Source organism: Denticeps clupeoides, chromosome 19 (assembly GCF_900700375.1).
Source record: "Denticeps clupeoides chromosome 19, fDenClu1.1, whole genome shotgun sequence".
Classification (NCBI taxonomy): domain Eukaryota; kingdom Metazoa; phylum Chordata; class Actinopteri; order Clupeiformes; family Denticipitidae; genus Denticeps; species Denticeps clupeoides.
In genome coordinates this window covers 1,216,129-1,241,078 of record NC_041725.1, presented here as the reverse complement: position 1 = coordinate 1,241,078, position 24,950 = coordinate 1,216,129, and the positions used below count along the sequence as shown (strand labels likewise).

The 24,950-nt window shown below is 44.4% G+C and overlaps 1 protein-coding gene across 6 annotated transcripts in view; it reads right to left on the bottom strand.

Moving 5' to 3' along the window:
* ecel1 (endothelin converting enzyme-like 1) overlaps positions 1 to 20,884 on the bottom strand; it is a 41,235-nt gene extending 20,351 nt beyond the window's left edge. For 2 of the 6 annotated variants that reach the window (XM_028962410.1, XM_028962413.1), the window contains exons 1-7: positions 20,605 to 20,739; positions 18,196 to 18,902; positions 15,858 to 16,124; positions 14,184 to 14,252; positions 11,062 to 11,172; positions 10,870 to 10,962; positions 10,587 to 10,711 (exon numbers count right to left, since the gene is read on the bottom strand). In XM_028962410.1, coding sequence (XP_028818243.1) covers positions 10,587 to 10,711; positions 10,870 to 10,962; positions 11,062 to 11,172; positions 14,184 to 14,252; positions 15,858 to 16,124; positions 18,196 to 18,771 — 1,241 coding nt within the window. In that variant the 5' untranslated portion in view covers positions 18,772 to 18,902; positions 20,605 to 20,739. Of the gene's footprint in view, positions 1 to 10,586; positions 10,712 to 10,869; positions 10,963 to 11,061; positions 11,173 to 14,183; positions 14,253 to 15,857; positions 16,125 to 18,195; positions 18,903 to 20,604; positions 20,740 to 20,768 lie in introns of those variants that run through there. The other 4 variants (XM_028962414.1, XM_028962411.1, XM_028962412.1 and 1 more) reach the window with 4 other exon arrangements.
* Between the last annotated feature and the right edge of the window lie 4,066 nt (positions 20,885 to 24,950).

Here is a 24,950-nt window from a genome sequence, read left to right as displayed (position 1 = left end):
ACAAAAAAAACAACAGTTGCTGATAATAGCCTCATTTCATGAAACAAGTTAAAAATATTTGTATGATAAAATGAATTCAGTTGTATTTATAGTCTTGTCTAATTTTCCATTTTTGCCACAGTTGGCTCAATGCAGTCAGCCAAGTAAAATTTTCTCCTGTTACATGCCAAACCCAGACTTGCCCACCCCACAGACAAGTTTGATTTGTTACTCCATATAATGTTTCCACTGCTCCACAGTACAGTAGCAGTGTGCTTTACAGCACTCCATCCCACGCTTGGCACTGGGTATAGTGGTGTGAGGCTTGGATGCAGCTGCTTGGCACTGTAAACCAATAAATGCCAGTGGATGTTAGGAATTCTGAATGTTTGCAGGTTTATCCATGCAAAACCAGTGGTCAGTATTTACTTGCACACCTTTTTAACACCAACAGAAGTTGGCCTGACCCCTGAGCACCTCACCTAAAAAAAACTTTCCAATGACACATGGAAAATCAGACACCATAGAAAGAAGAAAGACATTCTCCCAGCACTTGACTTTGCTTTGGGCAGAAAATGTTCAGCTGCATATGGGCAATGGTGATAGAAAGGGCATGATTACAGTTCTTTTAAATGCCTTCGTCTAATTTGTTAGCATTAGCAGCTTGTTAGTCTGGTCAACGTGGGAACAGTGATGGTGGGACTGGTTACTGTTAGAGAAACAATCTTTATAAAGGACAAGGCTGAAATGAATAAACAAACATTAGGTAAATGTATTATAATTTCTTCTAATGAATGTCATTAAAATAAAAATAAAAATGCACTTCCTGCAAAATCTGATCCCTGTGGAAAACAATGATACAACCAGTTCATCAATGCAAATGGAAACACAACTACACTAATGAGGAAGTACACCAATGTAGACATTTTCCCATTAGAGAAAAAAAGTAATAAAACCAAGGAAGAAAAAAATACAAAACATCTGAGGAGAGTGAAAGGGTGGCAGACCATTATAATAGCACTAAGACTGTTGTTATTACTGGTGGATGAACAGTAAAGTTCATTCATCATCTTTGAAATAAGAAGCATTTTGGGGAGTATCAGTCTGTGACAGCATGTTTTTGAGTGACAGCATGTTTTTGAGTGTCTACATGTGAGTGGGTGCATGTGATTGCCATCGCCAAAGCAAATGTGTTTAACTGTGTTCCGGCGTGTGTGTGTGTGTGCACAAAGATCCCCCCTACAGTGAGCAGTGAGCCATGTAAATGAAAGACTAGTCAGATATTCAAATGAGCACTCAATCAAACAGATATTTGGTGAGGAAATCAAAGAAAGGAAAATTAAAAGAAAAAACAATAGGAATGCTTCACTGACAGAGCAAATTAGCACAAACGGATTTAGTGAGCAAACAGGGAAAAGTGTATTTGTTGAGTCGCTAAAAAACAGATTATATGGATATCGCAATAATGGTCAGCCACAAAATTATAACAACTCACAGGAGGAGTGATTATCTCATTGAATATCATCACATCATCCGTGCTGATTCAACATGACACTCTCAGAAATCTATGCCTTGACACTTCGAGGATGGTCTGGTGACAGGAGATGGTCATACACAGTATTTAATGTTGTGGCTCATCACACTGCCTCACTCAACTCACGCACTCTCACTCACACACACTGGCACACACACAGCTGCAAACACATATATAAGGTAGCACATACACTGTAGATACATTGTGGGCAGTATGTCACTTGACCAGCATGTGTGCGGATGCACAACCACATAGACTTTGTCATTTCCACCAGATGAGCACATCAATCTTGAGCCTAATCTTGCAATATCTTATAAGAATGATGAACAGATTGATTAAACAGTGATGTATAACAGATGTGACATGCAAAATAAATGACTGAAAAACCCTTGTTTTATATCTTATTTTATTTTTTTTCTTGAGCAACATCACAATGCTATCAGTAATAAATGGATGACTACATGGATTTTATATTAATGTATAACTGTATTACTGTCATCCCAGAGTTAGAGAGGAAGGAAAGAGACGAGAAAGGATAACTACACAATAATACATTCTCTTGCTCTATCCCTGGGAGAAGGGATAACAGTGCAAAGGCCAGAAGGTTTAGTGTATGCATGACAATTCTAATAATAGAGATTTTAAGGTTAAAGATTATGAACTTATCATTATGGAATGTAATATATTATTAGCTATGACACCAAGGCTCTCTGGAAAAGAAAGAAAGGAGAGGGGGTTGAATTCATTTGAACTGACTGGCATACACATACACACTCACACACACACACAGAAGAATGGGAGACAGAATCTAATAGATCCCTATACAGATGTGCACATATGTCTCTGTTGGTCATGTGGAGATGGAAAAATACACTGTATGCAATTGAACACAACATTAGAGTCTGGTCTATAATGGACTTTTATCAATTACATCCCCATGCAATGTCTTTTATGAATAATGTCTAATTTGTTTAGAGCAATTACATCAAACATCTGATTATGATTTTACCAGTGCTGCACAGTCAACAGTTTACCATTTCCCACATGCCTCTTTCAGTCTTATCAAGCTAGTGCGTTCCACAGCAGTGAGGGAGCTATAATTTACGTCATCCCATGCCACTTTAATGAATGATGTGTTCTGTAATGCTTGATTGAAGGCACATGGCACTAGTTAGCAACTTGAAAGACAATTCATGTATATCAGTAATTCCAAACATGTAAACAAGTTAATCATGAATTCCTCAGTAATCCCCTGTGCAGTGTGTGAAATGTACAGTTTGTCGAACTCCGTCAGTAGTGAGGATTTTAAAAGTGTAGGAGACTAGCTGAAATGACAGAGAAAATAGCCGAGCTAGAAATTTATATTTAATTAGGGAATCAGAACTTTTAGTAGACTAATTTCTAGACCCGGATGTGCACCAGGCCAGTCAGCCTGTAAGTGTCTCTACCCCAGTGCCGGTACCCTCCAGACAGCAGGGCAGTTGGGTGACGGCTCTGCGCAAATCACCAGGGTGACACCTGGGCACCACTCACTGGCTCACGTTCAGAACCGCTTCTCCCCCCTCAGCAAGGCATCCACTCATTCCCACAAACCACTGGCTCTAGTCATTAGCAACTCCAGAGTTAGAAACGTGAGGATAGCGGCAACAGCGAATCAAATTTTGTGTTTTCCTGGATCCAGAGCGCCCGACATCTGTACAAATTTAAAAGCGCTGGCAAAGAATAACCATTGATATTCTAATATAATGATTCACATTGGTGCTAACAACATCCGGCTACGCCAGTTGGAAATAACTAAAGATTATTTTATTTTATGCTTGAATTGGCTAAAACGACGTCGGATAAAGTATTCTGCTCTAGCCCATTACCGCAGTTTTGGCGTAGCAATGAGACCTGTAGCAGGCTCCCCTACATAAAAAATTACCAAAAAATAAAGTGGGTTTTATTAATAACTGGCCAACGTTTTAGGAGATCTCTCACACCTAAAACACTCATTGTTAATTAAATTATTACAGATCAGGAGTTTGATGTACTGTGCCTGACCGAAACTTGGTTAAAACTAAATTTGTAGCATTAAACGAGTCTAGCCCTCCTGGGTACAGATATGTACACCTTAATATGTACTCGCTTAATTGGAAGAGGAGGTGGCATCATGATTGCCACGGTATTGCACATAAACCCGGACATGGATTTAACTCTTTTGAGATTCTCTATACCAACATAACCCATGTAGTCTTGCAAAATAAAGTGAATTCCATTGATTAATATTTATAGACCCCCTGGACCTTACTCTGAGTTTCTTATTGAATTTACAGACTTTGTTTCCAACCTGGTTGTATGTGGATAAAGGCCTAATTGTCTTTAACATCCACTTTGATAAATTAGAAGACTCGCTAAGAACCGCATTCCTGTCTATACTAGACTCAGTTGGAGTTAAACAAAATATAATATGACCTACTCATGAAGGTGGTCACACACTGATCAACTCACCAACAGACCCCTCTGAACCAAATGTCTAGAATTAACACTGTGTAGTACATTAGAAAATGTCAATCCCCTCAAAAGGAAGATAGTAAGAGATAAAAATGTAATACCTTGGTATAATGATCAAACGCGCTCGCTTAAGAAGACTGCCTCGTAAATAAGAACGTAAATGGCGTCAAAGTAAATTGAACCTATTCCGAATAGCATGGAAGGAGAGCCTCCTTAACTATAGGAAGGCTCTTAGCTCGGCTCGATCGATGTATCTCTCCTCGGTAATAGGCAAAAATAAAAATAATCCAAGATTCCTGTTTAACACTATAGCCAAGCTAACCAGGAATAAGACAGAAACGGATACTACCACTCAATATCATTATAGTAGCGATGATTTTATGAATTTCTTTAATACTAAAATTGCTACAAATAGAGATAAGAATAAAAGCACACCAAACAGCTCTGTCAATATTACTATGGAAAATAATCTTCAAATTGCAGACTACCACTTCAACCTTCTTAAAAAGACTAATCTCGTCGTCAAATCAATGTACTTGCTCACTGGATCCACTTCCTACAAGTTTCCTTAAACAAGTAGAACCCGATGTTATAAATCCCATCCTTAAAATTATTAACTCCTCACTTAGCACCGGCCACATACCAAGTTCGTTCAAGGTAGCAGTCATTAGACCCCTGATTAAAAAGCCTGATCTTGATTGCAGTCAGCTTTCGAATTATAGACTGATATAGTCTTTATATAATTTGATCTAATTTTTTAGTCGTAGCCCAGCAGCTGAGCGTGTACATAGACAGCATCAATTTCCATGAACTATATCAATCGGGATTTAGACCTCATCATAGCACTGAGACAGCGCTGGTTAAAGTGGTAATGACCACTTGGCCTCTGATCAGGGCCACATTTCGCCTGTCCTGCTTGACCTGAGTGCAGCGTTTGACACTATTGATCACTATTAAACATTATAGAATATTGTTGGGATTAAGAGAACAGCCCTTATCTGGTTCAGATCATATCTGACCGATAGGTATCAGTTTATGGAGATCAATGGTGATTCGTTTTCATAGAGTAAAGAAGAGTTCTGAACTCTAGCTAGTTCAGAATGCTGCAGCCAGAGTTCTAACCAGAACAAGGAAATTTGACCACATCACCCCGGTCTTACAATCACTGCACTGGCTACCCATCGAATTTAGGATTGACTATAAAAAAATTCTTCTTTTGACCTATTGTCAGGCGTGTAACCACACAGACAATCGTGAGAGATCGGATACGCCCTTGTAGCGTGCGGGATTGACCCAAACGCGGAGAGAACCACGGGAGGTTGGAAGACACACACGATTGTTGTTGTAACGCCCGAGCGCTAAAAGCGGAATCCCACCGGGGAAACGGCGTTACGATAAACCGGCCGATAACAGTAGCTCGCGAGCTGAAGAGAAGGAGGAACTCACGGTACCGGAGATGGAGAGGACTGGATCGGGAAACAGGTGAGAGCTCATGGACCATGAATGAACCACGATGTCTGAGCGAGGAGCAGGCGCCAGGACTTCCTTTTTATCTCCTGTCCTAACCAATCCTCGCTCTTCCTCGCAGTCACCTGACTCGCTCACCTGACAGGACCCCCCCCTCGACGACCGGCTCCTGACGGTCCCGGACGAGAAGGCTGGCGGCGATGGAAGGTCGAGATGAGGTCCGGGTCCAAGATGAACCGGGAGGGAACCCAGGAACGTTCCTCGGGGCCGTAGCCCTCCCAGTCCACAAGATACTGGAAGCCCCGGCCACGAGGACGAGAGTCCAGGATCCGGCGGACGGTGAAGGCGGGACCACCATCGATGATCCGAGGAGCAGGCGGAGGGGCTGAGGGGGGAACGAGTGGGGAGGAGACATACGGCTTGAGCTGGGAGATGTGGAAAATGGGGTGGACCTTGAGAGATGAGGGGAGGCACAGCCGATAGGCCACCGGGTTGATTTGAGCGGTCACCGACGAAGCGAGGCGTCAGCTTCTTGGAATCGGTGTGCAGATGAAGGTGACGAGTGGAGAGCCAAACTCAATCACCAGGCTGGAAGGAACGTCCCGGACGGTGCCGACGTCGGTGCTGACGGATGTAGTCAGAGTTGGCTCGAGTGATGGCAGTCCGGGCCTTGATCCAGGCTGAGCGGCACCGCCGAACCAGGTCCTGCGCCGCCAGAACATCGACCTCTGCTTCCTGGTGAGCAAAGAGGGGCGGTGAGTAGCCGAAACAGACCTCAAAGGGAGACAAGCCCATAGCAGAAGAAGAGTGCAGGTTGTGGGAGAGCTCGGCCCAGAGCAGGAACCGAGGCCAGAGACGGGGCTGCAAGGACACAAAGCAGCGCAGGAAGCGGCCGAGTTGCTGATTGGCCCGCTCAGCCTGACCATTGGACTGGGGATGGTATCCAGAAGAGAGACTGCGGGTGGCACCGATCAGACGGCAGAAGGCTTTCCAGAATCCGGCGACGAATTGGGGCCCCCTGTCTGAGACGACATCTGTCGGAAACCCATGCATGCAACCCATGTGACAAAGTCCAATCCCACATGTGACCAGGGGCGCCGGGAGAGGACGCAGATCACCAACCAGAGGAGAGGGAGAAGACTTCGACCGAGCACAGGTCTCACAAGCGGAGGTGAATTCTCGGACGTCTCGCCGCATGGAGGGCCACCACAAAGCGCGCTGGAGGAGGCGAAGGGTACGGGCTGGACCAGGATGCCCCGAGAGCGGAGAGGAGTGGGCCCAAAGCAGAGCCTCTTGGCGGCAGCAGGAGGGAACATAAAGACGACCAGGTGGCGTATCCGGAGGAGCCGGCTCCCCAGGCAGCGCACGCCGGATGGAGTCCTCCAGAGGCCAACGAAGAGGCGCGACGATCCACTCGGCAGGTATGATGGGGTCCAGATCCGGGACAGACGAAGAAAATTGCCGGGAGAGGGCGTCTGCCTTAGTGTTCTTGGATCCGGGACGGTAGGCCAGCTGGAAATCGAAAGATTCAAAAAACAAAGCCCAACGAGCCTGGCGGGGGTTGAGCTGTTTGGCTGAGCGGATGTGGATCAGGTTCTGGTGGTCGGTCCAGATCAGGAATGGCTCAACAGCGCCCTGGAGCCAGTGCCTCCACTCCTCCAGAGCCCATTTGATGGCCAGCAGCTCACGGTCCCCAACCCCGTAACGCTGCTGAGTTGGAGAGAACTTATGGGAGAAGAATCAACACGGATGGAGCTTCCTGTCTGGACCACGTTGCGAGAGGACACCGCCCGCGCCCACATCGGACACGTCCACCTTGACAATGAACTGCTCGGCCGGGTCCGGGTGGCGAAGAATAGGAGCAGAGGTGAAGAGACTGATGAGGTGATGGAAGGCCCGAAGTGCCTCTGGAGGAAGAAGAAATGGCCGGGGTTGATGAGCTGGTTTAGTGAGAGTCATCAGGGGTGCTACAACTGAACTGAAACCCCGGATAAAACGCCGATAGAAATTGGCGAACCCCAGGAAGCTTTGCAGCTGCTTAAGACTAGTGGGTTGGGGCCACTTGGTCACAGCCTTGACCATCTGGGGATCCATGGCCACGCCCTGGGTAGAGATGGTATAACCCAGAAACGGGGTGGAGCGCTGGTGGAAGGCGCACTTTTCCAGTTTACAGTACAGCTGGTGGGCAAGCAGACGTTTCAAGACGGCTCTCACATGAAGGACATGATCCTGTTCATTCTGGGAGTACACTAGAATGTCGTCCAGGTACGCAAACACCCACCGGCCCAGCATGTCCCGGAGGACGTCGTTGATGAAATGCTGGAACATGGCGGGCACATTGCACAACCCGAACGGCATCACTAGGTACTCCCAGTGTCCTGTCGGAGTAATGAAGGCGGTCTTCCACTCATCCCCCTCCCGGACGCGCACGAGGTTGTAGGCGCTGCGCAGATCCAGCTTGGTGAAGATGGAGGCCCGGGAGAGGGAATCCAATGCCGTGGAGAGGAGAGGAAGCGGGTGCCGGTTCTTGACTGTGGCCTTGTTCAGGAGGAGGAGACGGCATATGAGTGGAAGGTGGTCGGGACCAACGTCAATGCAGGGGCGGAGGCCCCCCTCCTTCTTCTTAACGAAAAAAAAACCTGCGGCCGCAGGGGAGGTGGAGGGTCGGATGAAGCCCTGTTGGAGGGCCTCCGCGATGTAATCCTCCATCGCCCTGTTCTCTGCGGGGGGACAGAGAGAACAGCCGACCTCGAGGCAGCACTGCCCCAGGTAAGAGGTCGATGGCGACGTCATAAGGACGGTGCGGAGGCAGGGTGGAGGCTCGCTGTTTGCTGAAGACCTCAGCGAGGTCACGATAAGATGCAGGGATGGATTCGATGTTGGCGGGCGGGGGGGCTGGGGACTCTCTGGAGCACGTGCTTGTCCTGGGAAGCAGACAGCGCTGGCGGCAGGCAGGACCCCAGTCCAGGATGCAGTTTTCAGACCAGAGGATGTGTGGATCATGGAGCTGGAGCCATGGATAACCCAGGATGAGAGGTGATGAAGGTGCCGAGATGACCAGGAAGTGGATGTGAGATGAAACGAGAACTAACGACATGAGTGGACGTGCCAGGCAGGGCTCCCCCGACACCTACCTGGCTGCGCGGTTTCCCGGACGGAGAGGGCACTGGGGACGGCGATGTTCCGAAGAGCCGCAGTATGCGCAGAGGCCCTCTCTCCAGCGGCGGTCTCATTCCCCCTGCGGCAGTCGTCCAAGCTGCATGGGTTCCTCGGCCGCTGGGCTAGCGGCCGCGCCGGGAAATGAAAAACGAGGAGGAGACGGCATATGAGTGGAAGGTGGTCGGGACCAACGTTGAACAGGTGGAGGCCGTGTCAGAATCCGCTGATCTATACGGAGAGCCAGATCCACCGCCGCATCGAGGGTTTGAGGAGCTTCCTTGCCAGTCATCTCGTCTTGTATGTGATCAGCCAGGCCCTCTATGAAGAGAGCGCGAAGAGCGTCATCTCCCCAAGAGAGTTTGGCTGAGAGGGTTCGGAACTCTGAAGCGTAGTGGCAGACAGAGAAAGACCCCTGACGCAGATGGAGAAGCTGGGAATCCGGAGCCCTCTCGCCGCTGGCTGGGACGAAAGTCTTCCGGAGTTCCTCGGAGAAGAGAAAATAATCGTTGCAGATGGGTGATTTGGTGTTGTATAGGGCCGCCGCCCACTCCTGTGCACGCCCGGACAGGAGGGATGTTAAGAGGGCCACCTTGGCGCGAGACGTCTCAAAATGGGAGGAGTAGCACTCGAAAATCATATCCGTCCACCCCGTTCCATTTATCTGGCAGAGCGATACGAGGACCGGCGGTGGCGCCGGAGAGCTGGCGCTGTAACACTGTCATGGAGGTGGAGAGTTGCAAAACGGAGTCCTTGAGAGTATTAATGGTGGTGGCTTGTGCATCAATAATACCACGTAAATAGGTGACTTCCACATTCACGTGCTCAAACTCCGATGGGTCGACTACGGGCTCAGACATCCTGTCAGGCATGTAACCACACAGACAATCGTGAGAGATCGGATACGCCCTTGTAGCGTGCGGGATTGACACCCAAACGCGGAGAGAACCGCGGGAAGATTGGAAGATTGTTGTTGTAACGCCCGAGCGCTAAAAGCGGAATCCCACCGGAAACGGCGTTACGATAAACCGGCCGATAACAGTAGCTCGCAAGCTGAAGAGAAGGAGGAACTCACGGTACCGGAGATGGAGAGGACTGGATACGGGATCGGGAAACAGGTGAGAGCTCATGGACCATGAATGAAACACGATGTCTGAGCGAGGAGCAGGCGCCAGGACTTCCTGTTTATCTCCTGTCCTAACCAATCCTCGCTCTTCCTCGCAGTCACCTGACTCGCTCACCTGACACCTATAAAGCTCTAAATGGTCTTGCCCCGCAATACCTGAGTGAACTTTTAGTTATTTGCGATCTGCCATGCCCCCTGCGATCAAAGGGTGTGAGGTCATTACTGGTACCCAAAGTACAGAAGGTCACAGCTGGGAGAATATCCTTCTCTTATAGAGCTCCACAGTTGTGGAACGACTTGCCGGTCAGTGTTCGGGACCCAGACTCAGTGTTTAAATCTAAACTGAAAACACTGTTTTCTCTGGCCTTCTGTCCCAGACACAGTAACAGTTATTAAGTCCACTTCATCACACAGTCCCCCTGTTAAACACAGACAGTGTTAAATTCCTGCCAACTGCTAAACGATGACTTAGCATGAAACAAACCAAAAGTCAGTACACTCCTAAGTAGCTGTGTAGTAAAATCATAGCATAGCAAGAATGTAGCTACTGAGAGGGGCTTGATTTGCTTCAATGTGTAATTAAAATAAACTGACAGAGTGAAAGGTGGGTGTTGTGGTTGGGTGATGCTCTTGTGCTCAGCTATCTGAATAAACAAGGTGTAGGTCAAAGGGGAAGGGGCTCCGGAGACAGATCATCATTAACTATCATTATAGCCTCATTTCAGACATCTGTTAAAAAATGCAGTTTCTCTGCACTACATCGTGTGGGACTTTATCCCATAATGTCCATATTTATTCATGGTTAATGCACAAACAAACACACACACTCACCTCTTGGATGTGGTTTTAATGATGCTTGAGACTTTCTGCAGGTAGTCTGTGGCCAACACAACAATCTCCTCATCTTCTGACAAATTTTCCTGAAAAATCCGATCCAACAGCCTCTTCCAGTGAAGCTACATAACAATAAAGTATTTATATATGAGTTTAAATCAAATGTAATTTTTCTTTTTCTAACCAGTCTAAACTTTAAGAAATTACTAAATATTTCATGAAATGTGGGACATTAGCAGAATACATATTTCAAATTTTTGATTGTGAGACTATGGCTTACACTTGGGGCCATCCGCTGCAATTGTTTTAGGGTTATACGGTTGTACATGCTGCTGATGTCTTTCCTCTGCTCATCAAACTCGGACACAGTGATCTGTAGAAGATATCATTCCCCCAAAATATACACAATTCCCTTCTTACAATATTTTACCAATGCAAATGCACACACCCACACTCATGCAGGCATACTCACATTAGCCAGACGAGTCTCCAGGTCCAGGATTTCACGTGATTTTTGTGTTGCATTTTGCGCTCCCAGCATGCTCAGGAGCCTCTCCATGAGTGCCTTGTATGCAGTCAGTATCTAGTCAAAAAAGGACATCCATGATCAGTGAAACACTAATGCCCTGGAAGAAGACTTTTGGAAGACTTTCTTATACAACTCTAATGATGCTGATGGCACTATTTTCAAACTAGCGCTAAGCGTGAGGTTTGTTAGCTACTGTAAGATAAGGAATCTTCAAGATTTATGTATTGTGATGTATCTTGAAGAAGAGAAATTAACTACCCTTTTTAGTATGTAATTATTTCCATCAGCCAGAACACAAAGTTTATATGGGAACAGCATGATGATTGATAATGCTTAGGCATGCTACTTACTCATTCTGTGTGACTTAAACCCACACCCATCAATTTGACATAAGTCTATGCATCATTAAAGATTGTTTTATTTATTAATACAAATCCTGAGGATGCCTTACCTGACACTTCCAAACAAGCCCTACACTTAGTAACACTATAATTTGCACCAATTTGAAAATATTGCCCTTAGATTTTATTGATACAGTCTTTGGCATTTTTTTAAATTTATTGTATTAATACAGTCGTTGGCCTCCTGCCTGTCTTTCTTTCTTTATGCATTGTGTGTGTGTTTATATATGATGACCAATGACCAGCAGTCTATCCCCAGGGTAATCCAGTGCTGACCAGAGGAGGATGGGTTTACTTCCTTTTTCAGGGAGTTTTTCCTGCCGCCATTGGCTGCTCACTAGGTTGCCTTGAGCACTGGCCTAATGTGAGACACTTGATGTCAATGTACATTGTAAGAAGCACTGTATAATTAAAAATTGATACATACAGTGGGTAAAATAAGTATTGAACACATCACCAGTTCTGTAAGTTTATATATTTTTGAAGGTGCTATTGACACCAGATGTCACTGACAAAGAATCCAATCCACACATGGATTGGAAATCAAATCATAGAGGTCCATATATTAAGTTATGGGTAATAAAATGGAATGACACAAGTATTGAATAGTATTGAAAGGTTCAAAAAGACATGGAATGTCATGACAATCTATCAGAAATTAAAAGGTAATCTTGCCACTTAATAACAACTGGTTCAACCCCAACTGATGGCCAAACTGAAAAGGTGTCTCATTACCAAGGTGTTACACATCTACATGAAATGTCACAAAAACAAGGCAAGACAATGCAGCGCACCTGTACATGATAATGAAAACACCGGTGCAGAGAAAGCGCAAGGAGGCTGGTGAATTACCATCCACGGATGTTGACACTTGGTAGTAGCCTAGTGGGTAACACACTCGCCTATGAACCAGAAGACCCAGGTTCAAATCCCACTTACTACCATTGTGTCCCTGAGCAAGAAACTTAACCCTGAGTGTCTCCAGGGGGGACTGTCCCTGTAACTACTGATTGTAAGTCGCTCTGGATAAGGGCATCTGATAAATGCTGTAAATGTGAATGTTTCTGCAGTGCTCCCCGTCATGTGAGCGGGATAACGAGACATGATGTATAAAAGATCTCTCAAGACCTTTGCAACTTTATTGTTACTGATGCCATTGGTCAATGTTCCATTGATTAGTGTTGGGGGCATAATTCTCCATAAACCAGCAACAATCAGGTGCTCCCCACAAGATTTCAGATGGAGAGTGAAAAGAATCATCAGAAGAGTTGTCCACGACCCAAGGAGAGCTTCAGAAAGACCTGGAAAAATTCCAGGTACGATTGTTTCAACAAACTCTTTGGATGCCATAATTTGTCACACACTGGCATATCATCCCAAAAACATAATGGAACACCATGATATGGGACTTCTGAATTGAAAAATGTATCAATACATAAAAATCTGCAGCCATGTACCAGGATAATGGGGATGAAATGAGGGTGGACATTTGATCCCAAACGCACAACCAAGGAAAACCTAAAAAAGAAAATAAAGCTGCTAGAATGGTCAAGCCAATCTCCTGACCAGAATCCATAGAAAATCTATGGAAAGAACAAAACCTCAGAGTTTATAGAAGGGCCACATGGAACTTTCAGGATTTGATTTGTTAGTATAGAGGAATGGGCCAAAAACATACCCAAGTAATGATCATGTCTAGTTTCTCTAGTTACAGAATATAATGTATGGACATCTCTGGTTTAATAGCTGGGTTGTTATAGACATCTTATGAGTATTTCATGTCAATGGCACCTTTATATATTTATTTAGAAAATTGGTGACATGTTCAAAACTTATTTTACCCGCTCAATGATTTCCTGTCACTATCAGAGCACATTTTCACACACATCATAATATACTGTACAAACACATTTGGTACACACACACATCTTTAAAAAGACACTCCCATGTCACACCTGGGAAATCACCAATTACAGCTCAAAGGACAGTCATTGTGACCCAGTCATCACAAGACAAGAGGACAGTCATGACATCATCAGTTAAGGCCAAGAGCACAGCTGTGAAATGGTCCTGAGGGATGGTGGGTTTTATTGTAAGGATCTGCAGGGGACTTCACTGCATGGTGTGGCAGATGGAGCCCAGAAAACTGAGCGACAGATGGAGAAAAAAGAGGGATTATAAAGGGAGAAATAAGCATATGGGGAAAGACTGTTATGAACAATGTGAATTGTAATGGTATGGGAAGGGAAAGTGAAGAGGTGGCTGTTTAATTGTGACTGGCATAGACACATTGTGACAGTACTGATAGGACAGATCTTTATTACTGATTTGGGGTACAGACTTATTGGGTACAGATGTCTTATTTAATATAGATTCAATATGGCTGCTTCTTACTGGCTTAATATGACTGGTTATAGATGACCAATAATAGGTATTATGTTCTGTCTGATACCGGTATGAATTGGTATAGAATTGTCACATGCACTGACAAAATTTGACTTTTTTTATTAAGACTTTGAAACTGCCATGCTATGACTGGTGGAAAGTGACTGATGTGACTGGTATGGTCTCACTGCAGATGGTACATTCTCATTTGGTATTGGTTGATATTATATAAGTATTACAAACTGACCTGTATCAAAGTAAAAATTTCTAATGATGTACCTTCACACTGTCCTCATCCTGACCCAGGTACAAAGTCCTCTCAGGTAATGTCAGACCCTCCTGATCAATCTGAAACACATAGAGACACAAATTTAATCTGTTTAAAAATTTCAACAGGAGATGTTGGGTGCATGTACAAACAGAAACATATATTTAAATATACAGAACAGTCCAAAAAAACACACCTTCTAGTTTTTTCTTTATTTTTATGACCATTTACATTGGTAGATTCTCACTGATGGCATCAAAACTATGAATGAACACATGTGGAGTTATGTGCATCCTCTTTGCCTTCACTCTGCGGTCCAGCTCACCCAAAACCATCTTGATTGGGCTCAGGTCCGGTGACTGTGGAGGCCAGGTCTCCACTTTTTGTTGAGTACATAATTTCTGTCATGAACATCTGTTCATTAATAGTTTTGATGCATTCAGTGTCAGGATCCGGTCCGAAATGGGGGTTACTCCGGTCCGGATCAGGATCAGGATCTGGACCGGAGTTTCATTGTTGTCCTGTGTAATGTTCCCTAATCGTTTTCACCTGTGTTAATTGTATAAAGCTGCCCTGTTCGTTTCTGTCCGCTGTCAGGTCTTTGAAGTTATGTTCTATGTTCACCAGTGTCTTCGTCTCGGATGTCTCCCCTGTCCTGTGATTCACCAATTAAACCCCTGTTCCGTGATGTCAGGTGAAAGCGTCCTTCATTCTTCGTTCCTCGTCCTCCTCTACGTTCACCCGCCGCGTCATTCCCGCATGGACGTGACATTCAGTAAGAATCTACCATGTAAATAGTCATGAAAATTAAGAAAACACAATAAGAAGGTATGTCCAAAGAAGGTGTGTCCAAACTTTTGGCCTGTACTGTACATCTTCTAAATAAACCTGCTAGCTCAACATTTTCTGTTTGGGTGCCATAATGCTTTATTTTTTATAATAAATATGTAGAAATACAGTATATACTGCTATGTAGGAAGATGCATATATAAGGAGCTAAACAGTGAGCATTTACGGTGAATAAAATCAAATGAAACTGTTTTAATGTGATAGAGCTTAAAAGAGCCGTGCAGAGAAATGTACTCAATTTTTCATTTTTCACTATTTATAAGTACTCACACTTGCTGACACTGTTTCTCATTCTGCTTCTATTTTGGCATTTTACCTACATTTAAATTCTGAGAGATTTATTATTATTTTCTTTTGAACATAACTCTTTGAGCCTTACCATTCATGGAACATATTTTTTGGTCTCTGACAGAGCAGCAATTGCAATGTCAGCATGCATTATTTAATTACTTTTGTCACTGAAAACGTGACTTCTTCCTCTGTGATTTTAAAGGAAATATCAGAAACACTGCTCATACAGTACATGTCATAATCTGTTTTGTGATCATATTTTAATGAATATTTATGCCAACACACTGTGGGGCAGTGGTGGCCTAGCGGTTAAGGAAGCAGCCTCGTAATCAAAAGGTTGCCGCCATCCGCCAACTTGCCACTGAGTAAAAGTACCGTCCCCACACACTGCTCCCCAGGCACCTTTCATAGCTGCCCACTGCTCACTAAGGGTGATGGGTTAAAAGCAGAGGACACATTTTGTTGTGTGCACAGTGTGCTAAGCTGTGTTTCATAATGACAATCACTTCACTTTCACATAGTAATAGTTCAGCACTTGAACGCACCCTGATGGCATTGCGTGAAGAATTCTTGTCATCCACATTGACCGTGAGAGAAAAGAAGACAGCTGTGCTGTAGACCCCCTGGGTCCGAAAGAGCATCTCATTGAAGTCTGGCCTGACTGGGACAGAGCCACTCTCCCAACCTGCCCCTCCAGGCGGTGCTGCAGCTAGGTCCCACCCACCACAGCTCTCAATAACCTCGAGCATTGGTCCCGCTCCCAGATGATCAATCTCTTTGATGTTGACGCAGGAGCGATAGAACTCTTTAACCTGTGACAGGAGTATTAGGTGAGGTAAATTTGAGCAGGAAGTAACTGTGGTCCCCAACCACAGTAGCATACATAACACAAACTTCAAAAGCAATACTTTGCAATAAGGCTAGTGCCAACAGTTCCTTTATGGATAATATTGCTGCCTGAGCATATGCTGCCTGAGCATATTCAACCTTTTGTACTTCAGAAAGATATGTTGTAGTTGATGTTAAAAATGTGCATAATCCTATAATCATAATCTATAACCTTAAGATCGTAACAATAACTAATTAGACGGATAAATGAGTTTTAGAAAACTTAAAAAGTGTTTTTTATTGACTATTTTTAATCAAATGTGTGTGAGATAAATCAAGAATAATTTTATAATTGAATAAAAGCCTCCTGGGTCATAACATTCCCATTCCTACATTTCATGATAGTATTTTATTGGTGTGACGATAAAACTAGGTAGCTCAAATACAAATGCAGGAGTTTGCAGAATTCAAACAATCTTTTTGTACCGCAACTTTCATTTAGGGGCATATTTTCCAGGAACTATTGTATGTCCTGCAAAGGATTTGGCCCTGTAAATTTCTGTTGTTGTTTTTTCAAAAACATGATAATTTATCTGCATGTTTGGTAGCAGCTGTGGTCCCAAGGTATGTGCACTTATTAAGCTTGTGTTATAATTGTTAAAAAAGAGTGGGTTAAAGAATAATTTTACAGTTAATATATTGTTCAATTTCAAGTTCACATTTGCCTAAAGAATAAAATATGACACTTTGGTACACTGCAAAAAAAAAATTCAACTGTGCAGGAAAAACAGTACTAATCAAATCAGTGTGAACATTAAAGAAAAATATTGTAGATTATGCACAGTGTATTCAAATTACATTTACAGCATTTATCAGACGCCCTTATCCAGAGCGACTTAAAATCAGTAGTTACAGGGGACAGTCTCCCTGGAGCAACTTCGGGTTAAGTGTCTTGCTCAGGGACACAATGGTAGTAGGTGGGATTTGAACCTGGGTCTTCTGGTTCATAGGCGAGTGTGTTACCCACTAGGCTACTACCATCCCATTAAGGCAATCTTCTTCACCAATTCTTCCCAAAGGTGTCTTTAACTGATTCTACTCATAAAATGTTCAAAGAATGCACCTGGGCTGGAGCTGCACAACTCCTCTGAGACTTTCTTTACAATGGCATTAGAAAAATCCCTGTCTCTCACAAAATAGAAACTGTCTTTCATTTAATATTGTATATTCTGTACAATAATTTATTTTTATTCGTTATTATTCATTAGAGTATTTTCCCCAGTGAATATGTCAGTCATGTTTGGTATAAATACATATGAAGTTAGGTAGCCTAGCGGTTAAGGAAACAGACTTGTAATTGGAAGGTTGCCATTTTGAATCCCACACACTGGTCCCTGGGTACCCTTCATGGTTGCACACTGTTCACTAAGGGTGATGGTTAAAAGCAGAAGATGCATGTCATTGTGTGCATCATGTACTATACTGCAGTGTTTCACAATGACAAGCACTTCACTTAAAAATATTGATTAAAGCTTTTTAAATCCTCCCAGCACTAGCACTATTAAATTATAGAACTACATAAAAGCAGAGCTCAATAAAAATCTAGATGATTTCAGAAACATTGTTGACCTCTGTAAATACATTAATAATTGAAAGCCTGCAAATGGAAACCATTATTGGATTAGAGCTTAAAGAACAGAATAAAACTAAAAGTGTGATGTCTGGATCTTTTTATTCCTTTTCATACAGGAAAAGTAAAGACCAAATCTGGAAGTCAAAATAGATTTAAGAAAGTGTTTTTTGTTCTTTGAAATGCTTACTGCTCTCTTGCAATACTTTGTATGTCAATACAAAGACAATAACATCATGGTGATGGTTTACTAGAGCTATGACAGAATCAGGAAGTTACTGTGATATATGGGACCTGTACATCACTAATATCTGTCAGAGATAAAGATGTTTGACTTTTTATGAATTTTCATCAATGTATTTATTTTTGGCCAGATCGGGAGACAGAATTTAGTGTACACTCATACATGTGTGTATGTGAATTACCTTTCTATCTGCACTGTTGGGTCCATGTCTCTGCACTGGCTGCAGCAAGAGTCTCTGGAGTTTCTGCTGGTTCTGTTCTCCGATTGCTGTAATAATGCCGTAGCTCAGCTTGTCTTCTGGTATCCCATGGCGACGCAACCAGCCACCACAGGCAAAAGTGTAGAAGTCATGGCAGGGTCGTACCGTGGGGTCAATGTTGGCCTGGACAAAGCGTGAGGCGCGGAGCAGTGAACGCCGCTGTGCACAGTCCTGTGAGCACTGGGCATCGCCTTTATCCGTGGAAATGAACTTGAGCGTCAGCATGCAGCCAAGAATAACACACACTCCGGCAGCAAATACCAGACCAGAGAGGAGGCAGACCTCCCGTCGGCTCCACCGTGGCTCCACCTGCACTGCAGTTCCACAGGCCAGGCCCCGCTCTCGTCTACGGCCCTGCCCCCTGCTCATCCCGCGGTCCAGAGAGCCTCCAAGATGTAGGCTCATGCCATTGCTGAGAGTGCTGCTGCTGTAGCGTCCACCATATCTCACTTCCTGAAACTCATCATAGTGCGCAGTTAGAGAGTATGTCTTCTCCATGGCAACGGAAGTGGATTTATCCAAATACAGACATTAATTTAAACTTCGTCATAGGAATTGATCTGCGTTGCCAGGAACTCTGGTCCCACACGTCTCTTTTTCCTCCTCCTCTCTCTGTCTGAATGACAGGCCTGGGATGGGAGAATGAAAAAAGATGGAATTTCTGATTAGATGCTGGTGGATAAGATCTGTCTTTTATGACAGACTCCTTTTTCATCCTACTTTTCTGCTTTTGTTCCATTGCTCTTTCCTAAAGTTGTTTGGATTGATTTCTGACAGGCCCTCAATTGGCAGACAGGCGGCTTTTAACTCCCAATATGGATCGATCCAAGAGAAGAGAGGCAAACTGTTCACAACCCCCCACAGTGACCTTTCCACTTCTATACCTCTATTAATATTGAACCTTCTAAATGTCTTCAGTCTGAAATTCATCTGCTATTTGGTCAGTTAACCACAAACCTCTACCCAATTAATTCATGTTCAGTTTCTGATTTAAGCACCACTGCTGCCTGAAATGATGTATAGAAACTTCTGAACACAACAACAAGATAAACTGGACTCTACAGACACAATCTGTTTGTAAAGACATGTTAGATGGGTATATGAGAATTAATTCTGTGTGAATGTTTGTAGCGTTAGAGACAATAAGAGACACACATCAGATAATACAATGATATTATTCCCAATAAAATAAACTAAAATACACACAATTCAGCACAACCATATGCTTCTGTTTGTGTGTTCACCACATCTATGATGTTCCCCTGAAACACACCAGATATCTGTTTGATTCTGCAGAGTGGACTAAAGTAAATGTCATTTCCTATTCATGCAGTCATTCATCTCATGGTTTCTCTTTGCACACACACACACACACACACACACACACACACCTTACTCTCGGTTGCTCTCGGTTTCTGTGTCTTTCTCTCTCACACACATACAAACATACACACACATTATACTGCAATAATCTGAATACCAAAAAAAATGTGTGTATTTCTGTAAACTATGTTAAAGAAGATGAATAATGTTATTTTTTTACTCATTCATTGCAAACTACATAACACATCTGAATTAATAAAACTCACAAATGAATACACCAGCCAAAAAGTCAAATTCCACCCATCAAAAGGTCACATCAGACACACTCATATTCTGATATATTCGCAGGAATATCAAAAGTAAATGTAGGCGTGCGTGCACACACACACACACACACACACACACACACACACACACACATTGGGGCATAGTGTTAAGGACAATTTCTATCCATACAACATTTTCACAACACACAACAAACACAACATACTAACATACACACACACACACACACACACCCTTTTTACTTATAAAGCAAGAGAAATTATGGAACATGGTCTACAGGCTCCTACTGGTCTTTTGGCCAAATCCATGTCTCGGGGCGGACCGCGGGAGTCGCACGCGATACTAATGGGTTTCATTCGTCACTAATCAAAGTGTCACGCGCCCCGACGGATCCGGTCTAGCGCGCGGTGACATTTCTTATCTAACGCCGACAGCACGAGCCCGGCATGCAGCCACGTGTTATGTGTGAAATACTTTAGAGGGAGTTGTTACAAGGCATTAAACTAAACTGCTCTGTCAAACACACACAGCACTCCTCCGGGACACCGCGTGTCTATCTCGGCGCGAGAGACGGGCTGCTAACTCAACCGACCCACGCGCGCCGCAGTCAATACACGCGCCACGGACCTGAGCGGGAAAGAATCTCACTAGAGCACCTTTCAACGGGCACACCCATAATTCCGCGCCCGAGGACACCCTGAAGAAACTTCTCTGGCCACAAACCTTTAACTGGTCGATGAAAGCACCTCTACAGACGCCTCCTACCCTCGCTGCGCTGTCGCCTCAGGTGTCGCCAGCAGCGCGTGCACGCGCATCCGTTACCGCCGCCTGTGCGCTGACTGGGAAACTTGTTGAGATGGGCGCGCGCGCGCGCGACACTAACTCACCCTGGCAAGTGGCGTTCCAGTCCTGCGGCGGGAGAGAGAGAGAGAGAGAGAGAGACGAGGTCACCACGAGCTGCGTTCCACTCGGGTCTGTGTCGCCGCTGTTCCTCGAGCTCGACTGGAGCGCGTGTGCGTGAGTGCGGGTGACACAGCGCCACCCCAGCTGTTCCCTCAAAGTGTGGGCAAACGTTTCAAGTTCGCCACAGAATCACGACAAATCTAAATAATCAGGGTCCATCAGCCTCGGCCGTTAAAAATGAAATAACACTATGCAAATTAGGCCTTTAAGTGGTCGAATTTGAACACACCTGGGCCGGTTGGGTACCGACTGAAATGTTGAACCGAAATGACCGAAAGTACCAAAGTGAAAAAGTTAGTGCGCTCGCCGGGAGAGAGGGAGAGAGATCAAAGTGAAAATTTCAACCACTAACTCGTATTCCAGAGCTGATTCAGAAACGCTTCCATTAAAGGGGTGTGTGTGTCGTGCAGAGCCGGTATGTGTGTGGGGGGGAGGGGGCGTCGTGTCATTATATGGAGTGGCCCGTCAGACAGGACATAGCACTTGGCGAAATTGCACTGCCAGAACCCTGCCAAACCCCACCAGGGAGCGAGCGACGGGGGAGGGATAGCGGCGGAGGCGCCGAGAAAGGGTGCAGGTGGCATATCGATTCGCCCCTGTCGAGCTGCGCGTGGACTCATGTGCCACTTCCATTTATCCCAGTGCGGCTGCGTCTGCCACACCACAGGGGACAGAGACACGCAGTCTGCGACCAGACGCTCCTGCAGGCCGTTCTTCGAGTGGAGCATAGATGCGTTTTATAGACTGGTGGGTACATACGCGCAAATGGACAGAGGGAAGAGGAAATAAAGAAAGAGTGGGGAGGGGTTGGGGAAGGCGTGTGGCTCTGTGCCAGAGCTCAAGTGCAGTCCTCCCTTATTAATATTCTGATGTTATTTCTAATCCCGCTTTCTCTTCCCTCCCACTCTCTACAGATGACAGAGTGATGTCATCTGACATGGATCACTTGTGCACCCTGTTATCACACCGGCCCGCTTCCCCCAGCACTCAATTTTTCATTCTCCTCCTCTTCCTTGCTGTGTCCTCTTCTTATCTTTTCTCCAGGTTTCCTCTGGTCAGCTCCCTCAGCTGCATGAAACTGGTTTAAGAGCCAGGCTCTTGACCTCCAGAGGAAATAAAAATTTATGAGCACTGACCTGAAGCCTTTTGGACACACTTTGGCACAAGACTGACAAACCGATACACACTGCATCTTAACCATTTCCAACACCTCGAAGACTCAATAATATGAACAACAAATAGATCTTTAGAAACTTGCTGGTGTTTTTTTAATAGAAGCTGAACATGTGCATGTGCTGTTTAAAAGATGAAATACTTATGTTTCATGTTTTAATAAAATAAAGTTATTATTCTGATGGTTTTGGCCAGCAGTTGAGTACTGCTTTGGGAGGTTGAGTCATTTAAAGGAGTGATACTTACTGGCCTAATATCATTTAAATGAAAAGCAATTAACCACATCCATATCACTGACACAAATAATTAAAATACATCTGTGACTACAACGCAAGATGAATAACATATGTGCATTAGCTAGAAAGCAATATAAACAAAGTAAATGGTTTGGTGTGGTGGTGTGTGTTTGTTAACATGGATCAACACAACAATGCAAGACAGTACTCTGTGGAATTCTGTATATGTGTATTGTACTTGTGTGCATGTTTGTGAGTTCTGATCTAATTCACACTATTGGCTGCCAATTGATTAAAGAGGTCATTTGAATGTCGCTCCCCCTTTTCCTTTTCCACTCCTCCCTCACTCTATATTCCTCCCTCTCTTTTCTGGGTGGAATTAAAGAACAAGACGATTAAAGCCAACCTGGCTGTGACTTGCTGTTCTGGTTCGTCATTTTTATTCTGCACAATTAAAGTGCTACAACACTGATAGAGAGAGAGAGAGAGAGAGAGAAATCTATTCATTACTGTGCGCCTGTCCCCTGAGGGACAGTGCCTCTGGTAATCCTTTTTTCCTTCCACTACCAGTCTCATACACTACATGTGTACTTAGCATTATATATCTTCTATTGAAATCCCTTTCAATTGGTTGCTTTGACATTGTGTGAAACAAGTCACGCCATTAAAAAATTATGTGTTTCTTTTTTCTCTGCATAATTTCCTGACAAAAACACTGAATATCTTCAGTATTTACACATCTGGCATTTAGTCTCAATATATGTTCTTTAGTGAATCTTGAAGGTTCCCTCATTTCACAACTTTCTTCCTATTTCCAGTAAACATGGCAAGCACAATCAAAAAACTGTGTTCCACCATGCATTTTCTGACTCCTAACCTATCACTTTTCTCTTTAATCCTGTCTTACGTATATCAAAACAAGAGTCCACACTATCACATCAATATTACAACAATACAATCACATCATTGATACAGCCAGTCTGTTGAAACATATGAAGACCCTGCTGTCCTCCACCCTGGACTGACTGCAATTCGCCTATGAACCGCTACATGGACAATGGCATCACCACCACCCTGCATCTGACCCTCACCCACCTGGACAATAAGGACAAATCATGCGCATATGATGTTCAAAGATTCCAGTTCAGCTTTCAACACCATCATTCCTCAGCACCTGGTCGAGATGCTGAGCCTGCTGGGCCTGAACACCTCTCTCTGCAATTGGATCTTGGACTTCCTGAGTGAGAGACCTTAGTCTGTCCAGATTGGGAGCAGCATGTTCAGCACCACCACACTGAGCACTGGAGCTCCTCAGGGCTGTGTGCTCAGTCCAATGCTGACCCAAAAACTGTGTAGCGATGCACAGCTCTAACCACATCAAGTTTGCTGATGACATGACCATGGTGGGTCTCATTAACAAGAATGATTCAGCGTACAGAGAGAGGAGGTGCAACAACTGACTGACAAAACAACTGGTGCCAGATGCAATGGATTGGGACTTCCTAATCAGGTGCATGGGCACCTGCTCTGATGGCCCAGGGGTGTCACAGTGTGCTGCAACATGCTATCCTATCCTGATGCTGTCCCACTATGTTCACTCAAGGCTAAACCTGTGGTATGAGCACTGATCCATTTCTTTTTAACATTTGGACTGCCAAAGGTAGTACAGACAGATCAGGGCTCTAGCTTTCTATGATCCCTTTTTAAGGAAGCGTTGAGTCAGTTGTCCATTAAGCAATTAATTAAAGTTAAAGTGAAGTGATTGTCACATGTGATACACAGCAGCACAGCACACGATGCACACAGTGAAATTTGTCTTCTGACAACGTTCCGCATGTACTGTGATGACACTAAAGAGTGGGATGGTTGCCACTACTGTTATTTGCTGTGCGTGAAACACCCCAAGAGTCACTAGGCTTCAGTCCTGCTGATGTAATCTTTGGCCACACCATCCAGAGCCCATTGAAGCTTTTGCATGAGAAGTGGGGGGTCTCAGGGCAAAGATCCATGTAACATTCTTGATTATTTGAGTGCATTTTGTTAGCATCTGCATTGATCATGTGAGTGTGCACACAAGGCTTTTCAAAAGCTCAGTTAAAGATGAAGGGGCATTATGACCGTAAGGCTGCGAGTCAGGAGTTCCAGCCTGGTGAAAAGTGCTTGTGCTCTTGCCTGTTGTGAGATCTGCTTTACAAGTAAGATTTTCTGGCTCTTATGAAGTTGTGTCTAAACTGAGTGAAAGAGATGATGTGGTTTGTACGCCTGATAGACGGCATAAAACTAGAGTGTGTCATATTATGCTCAAGTCTTATGTTACCAGGGATGTGGAGAAAGTTCTGGTTGCATCTGTGTCCCCTGTGGTGACTCCTTGCTAGAGTCCTGAGGTGGACAGCTTTACTCTGCAAGATATTCCTGTGATTTGTGCCCTGAAATCATGTCTAATCTGGACTCATTTCTCTCACATCTTCCTGATCAGCATGCTTGTGAGAAAAAAAAAATTGGTCTCAGTCCCTCTTTGTTTTCAGATGTGCCATCTTCTTGTAATGTCCTGCGCCACAACATTGACGTGGGTGACCATGCTCCTATAATGCAGCACGCATACCACCTCAATCCCACAAAGAAGGGTGTGATATTAGCTGATCTTGCCGATCATGGGTTAACATGCCAAGTTCTAGAGCCTGGAGCTGTCCAAGATTT